This window comes from Amblyomma americanum, chromosome 9 (genome assembly GCF_052857255.1).
Source record: "Amblyomma americanum isolate KBUSLIRL-KWMA chromosome 9, ASM5285725v1, whole genome shotgun sequence".
NCBI classification, from domain to species: domain Eukaryota; kingdom Metazoa; phylum Arthropoda; class Arachnida; order Ixodida; family Ixodidae; genus Amblyomma; species Amblyomma americanum.
The window spans coordinates 123,530,307-123,536,067 of NC_135505.1; the positions used below are offsets into that span (position 1 = coordinate 123,530,307).

Sequence of the window (5,761 nt, forward strand, 5' to 3'; positions counted from 1 at the left end):
GAAATTTGTTATGCGAAAGCAATGCGAATAATCGGTCACACCTACAGAAGGCAACAACGACCTGGACGCACACATCATGAGCACACAGCAAACACACGGAGCCAAACATTGTCCGCGTCTTTTAGGCAAAAACCACGAGCTTTCATAAATGAATACACGAAATTACTTTACCGTCGTCCCCCGAATACTTCCCCCTTCCCATATTAGCAAACAGACACAAAGCGCCTAGCGGACGCGCTTATGACTACAGCTCAAGCCGCACTGGGGTGATTAAGCTAATGGACGAAACGGCCTGTCCGCAACATGCCCAGGGTGGGCGGCAATAGAGAGAGGCAGGACATCAGCGCATGTGAAACACTGGGACGTCCCGCCCAAGCCGTGCGCCTGCATACAACACACACCGTTTGCCCAGCGGAAGACAACAGTCGTTCACGGCCTCCTTGCGTTCTGCGACCATTCGTTGGAAAGAAGACTACCCGGTAGTAGGTTCCTGCTGGCTCCGGACATGGTCAGGCTCCGGTCCGCGTCCATCCGAAGCGAGATCTTCGGATACGCCTCCTTCGTGAATGGCTTCAGCACCATCAGCAAGTTCCACAGGTACCTTGGGTACTCCTTCTTCTCCTGGAAGGACCTGCATGGCGAATCCCGCATTTCGGCTAAAGTTCTCACTCCCTACCTGGCCTTCGCCGTGCTGTCGTGGGCATTCTTTGCTTTTGTCATGATTCAAGACATCTACCGCGTCGTCTTTTTAGCGCGAAACGAAAACGGAGATCCTCTTCGTGCCATCGACAAGTGCGTCATCGTCTTCTACCTTGGCCGTTGCGTGGGTGTGCAAGTCGCTAACGTCGTGACCCTTGTTGTCTACTCGCGCGAGCTGTGCGAAGTCGTGAAGAACATGGAAGCCATCGAGTCGACGTTCCAGCGCCCCACGCGTCTCCGACCAACGGCTAAATTAATCGTCTACCTCAACGTCATCTTCTCAGTGGCGGCGGTCATCTCAATAGTCGACGACATCGCGGGGTTCGACGGCTACATGGAGCCGGTTCATATGAAAGTTCTTTACGGCGTGTTCAGCCTGGTGTTTGCAGAGACAGTCTGCTTGGTGGGTTTCAGCTGGATTATATACTTTAGCCGAGCCTTTGCCTCGTTTCTGAGGTGCATCAATGAAGACATCGAGAGTCTGGCTGTCGGCCGCCCGCTGTCGCGCTCCGAGTTGGCTGCTCAACACGCTCGGTTCTGTGAACTGTGGTACACTTTCGTGCAGTGCGACAAAATATTTAGTGTTGGACTTCTGGTCACCATTCCACTCAACATCCTGAATGCTTCACCATGGGGATACTTTATCTTGACATCACACAAGTCGTTTCTGAACGTCACCACGGACATCGTGGGGTTGATCACCTTCTGTGCCGAACTTTTCGTCTTGGGGGCGTACGGTAGCGCTGCTCTGGAAGAGGTAAGATGTGAGAAATGACAATGCGCTTGAAAGGGCAACTGCTTGTGGTAGTATTGCATCACGCTGGGCTTGGTGTTCACAATTCAGAGCTTAATTGTTCACCTCAACCCATTCCTCAGGTTATCGCCACAAATGTCGTTTCTTAAGGCTTCTTTGATAGAGCACTGTTGTGCAACGTAATAAGCAATAAACTCTTTGCTGGCTGATGATGACTTCAGAGAAGGGCACTACTGTTAAAAGGCATTTTCTTATTTTTAATGCGTTCAAAACTCCAAATCGTTCACAGCTGCAAGGAATAGACAGAAGAACGCAAAAATATGAACGGCAGTTTCTTTGGTTTGGTGATGCTCATAGAGCTTCCGTCCGGTCAGTTCAGTTATGCAAGAAGGATGCTGTATTTAAAATTGAAGGTTTTTGTTTTGTAGCAGTCTTCATAGTGAGTCCAATTATATCTCCAGTTCTTCACTTAATGTGTTTACCTTAACCTAGCGTCTCCAGAGCATTGAATAATCATGAGCACAGGACATGCCTATGAACTTGGCAGCTAAAGAATCATTTATCAGTCAGTACTGGCGTTTGAATAAGTGTGCTTTTAGATAACAACGTGAGTAAAATTTGATTTTCATTTCTACTGACATGAACAAAATTTGCGGAAAGCGAGTTTCCGGTGAAAACATTAGTTCAGCGTTGCATCGCTGGCCAGTAAGCTGGTATTCGTTTCAGCAGATAAACCCCATATGTCCCCTGTTATTTCGGTATTTTGATTCACCGGACTTTCCTCCCCACCAACCAATAACTTTTCTCCTTGAATTCGCACCCAGTAATCGTTAGTCCACTACTGCGCATTGATAACGCAAATGTTTCTCGTATGCAGTTGGCGACAGACGTTTTTACACAAAAACCAAGGTAAACATTCTAGAGTTCATTTGATAGAATTTATTGCAAACCTTGTATTCAGCGCTCAATGAATCCGAAGTTTCTAAGGAGTTGAGATGCTCTTCTCTGACTAAATGAATGATGCATCGAGAGGCAAAGAAAATCTTAATTATTGGGTGAATCCCGTCTGATTACATGGTAGACTGATGTACACGCGAAAACGGGGCGCAATCACTGTTACATTATCTGCTTGTTTCTCCACCAGTCTAGTCAAGCAATTAGAATCTGTGAGGCCGGTATGCCTAGCCAGCAGCCTCCTACGTGAGACTTGCTGCCTTCAGGTACAGTTGGGGCCAGAAGTGCCTGACCCACCTCTATGTTTTGAACCACCTTGCGCTGCATGCGGACTAAACCTGATGATGCATTCCTGGTGTCGAGACCGGCGCAATTGGAGATGGGAGGGGGGTCAGATACCTTTGACGCCGACTGTGCAAATTAACCTGAACGAACTGCTAGAAAACAAAAATTAGCAGCTTTTTTGTTAAGGAAGACTGACCGGAGGATAAAGCGAGCGTCTATTGGTTTATTTACTTCGTATGCTCCAATTGTTTCACGTGTTCTTGCTTCTCGGCCCCGTGCTTGTTTTTAGGTCCATGCGGAATAGTTACTACCTAGCTAAAGGAATACAACGAGCAAGAAAACTTGGACGAGAACACACAACAGACAGGACTGGCGCCAACCGCCGATTTTTTATCGCAAGTAAAACCGCTTAAACCATTTTAGATTACACATAAAAAACAACAAACATAATTAGCGCAAAAAAAGATCAAACAGATTAAAACGTGCGCACTGAATGGTACAAAAATTCAATCTCTTTTCTGTTAGTGATAGTAACGACTTACTCAAGCAGATGGCGCCCCATTGCTTGATTATGTATGCTGTATCAAAGCTAGGACACCAACGACTATTTTTACAGTTTGTCGCCATGTGGCTACCATAACCATTCCTTAACTGCGTCATTTTTTTTTTATTTCGCCGTTGTAAACCTTTAGCTGCGTCTCTTCACCAACTCGCTCAAACCGAAGTCTTGCTGACTGCTGCAATTTGGGTGTGATCTCACTTGCACTGGAATGCAGGGCATATCGCTGCCGTTGGGAAAGGCCAGCACACAGACACATCTGACAGACACGTCGCTCCTTCAAAGTCGTATCTCATGGCAATAGAACAGTACCGTGAAGCAGCTCGTAACCAAGGGCAATCTACAGGTAGTCCGCAGCTAAGTAAAGCGTTATGGTTCGCTTTGCTAGTTTAATAGGCGCAGCGTTTACATGCAGAACGAGATCGCGGGTACTCCTCCCGTACACAATGGCCGCATTTTTATTTAGGTGGAAGTCATAAACGCTTGGTAGTCGGATTTCACGCTGAACGACTGCGAAACACCGAATTAGTACAAAAACATCCATTTCGACGCGTCTCCTTGCTGAAAACGACATTGACAAGTAGACATTCACGACAAAAAAATGAAATTACCTCTCGTACAGCTATCTGAAAAAAAAAACTCTCGTTGACACCAATATCTTTCAATATACAGGTTGTTTTACCAAAGGCTTTACACAATTTTTAAAGAGGTGTTTTGAGTTAGATGAGACTTTACTCAGCATAGCATTGTCAGTGGTGTAATGAACCAGAATATAGCTAAACCATGGGAACTACTAGGCTGGTTAACTAGTATTAAGTAGTTGACTTCCTGACTACTACTCTTAGGCCCCTTAATTATTCAGAGGCGTGTAAATAGACCAATGTTTTAACATCGAGAGGAGTTTTCAGAATTACGAAAACGCGGTTACCCTCGACGATGTCGCCCAACAAATTCTGGCTACATCGCGCCAAAATCCATGCTCCAATGAGGAGCATGCCTACAAAGCAACCTCACTAGTGCACATAACTGGTCGAAACAACCAAAATTTATTGAGCCACAGCGCCGAGTGCAACCACGTTTTTTAAATTCTAGAAACTGACATACATATTAATTACGATAGGCTACACGCCTCTCAATAATTAAGGAGCCTAAACGTAATCGTTAAAATTTAACTATTCAATATTCGTTAATCACCCTGCTAGTTAGCAAATCTTAGCTGTATTCTAATGTACCGCACTGCTGAAAATGCGATGCCGAACGAGGCGCTCTTCTAACTCAAAACGCATATTTTAAAAAATTGTGTAAAATCTTAGGTGAAACACCCTGTATAAAGTATTCGGATTTGAAAAAAAATTTTCTCCTTTCCTCGTTGTCTTCAAATGGGCAGAGATTTTCTGTCAGCCAGTGCACACTGCCCCGTTCTGCATGGGTATAGGCCATAAAATTACATCTCAATTTAGCGACTCTTCGGTACTGTTCATGTTCTATGTTTCCGCGGTAAGTACTTTCAGGCAAGTTGTTTGAGAAATCAAACTGGAGACAGAAAAATTTTATGCATCAAAAACGTGATTTTTCTCTTTACTTACTTTTTTACTCTCTTTACTTAATCTCCTTTTAAAATCAAGAACTTTTTAAACTCAATTTTTGCAACGTTGCGCGTTTCATTTAGTTTTCGCCTTGAGGAAATTCATTTAGTTTTTCCCTTGAGGAAACCTCGTGTTAGGTGCACGATAGTCTCAGTTCTATGTGCCACGAAACCCTACACAACACAACAGCACAATTTTTTGTGTGAGTGAAAATCAAACACCTTCTGATTTTTTGGCGCTTGTAGTGATATTCGTACGGTCACTGCAAATACTTTCACAAGTCTTTTATTAATAGCACAAAGAAAAAACAGCGAAAAGGAACGAAAACATATTAGTTAAACATTTATGAATGAGGATAATGGGTCACCATATTTTGTATGTTCGTGAATTTTCTATCCACCAGTAAAGACAAGTGACCCTCTACTCTGAAAAATGGCTGGGGTTAAACATGGCTTGATCCTAATTATACGAGCACAGCTCTGTTAAGCATGGTCTCCATTGTCTCATATCAAATCGCAAGGTAAAAGGTCAAGGTCAGGCACTCAGTAGTCAAAGTCATATGATCACGTGGTCATTCTACCATAACTTGGGCCATACTACCACGAAGTTAATTTCGGTTTGACTTTGTGAGGCGTTGAAGGTCGTCGTCGATTTGGTGCCCACTGTCTCGAATCAAATGTCAAGGTCAAAGGTGATGGTCACAGTCAGGTACCTAATGGTCATAGTCATATGATTACGTGGCCAAACTACCAAATCTTGGGCCAAACCACCACGCAATTAAGTTTGGTTCGACCTTGTGAGACATTAAAGGCCATTGTCTCATCCACATCGAAATCGCAAGTTGTACCTCCAAGGAGTACTGCTTTCGCTCTAGAAAAGCAGCTGTAATAAATATTACCAAAAGGCAAAAGCGCTAAAATGACT

At 44.3% G+C, this 5,761-nt stretch overlaps 1 protein-coding gene across 1 annotated transcript; it reads left to right on the forward strand.

Moving 5' to 3' along the window:
- The first annotated feature begins 505 nt into the window (after window positions 1-505).
- LOC144103641 (uncharacterized) lies at window positions 506-1,474 on the forward strand. The gene has a single exon (XM_077636306.1). The coding sequence runs from the start codon at window positions 506-508 to the stop codon at window positions 1,472-1,474; it is 969 nt and encodes a 322-aa protein (XP_077492432.1).
- Window positions 1,475-5,761: the final 4,287 nt, after the last annotated feature.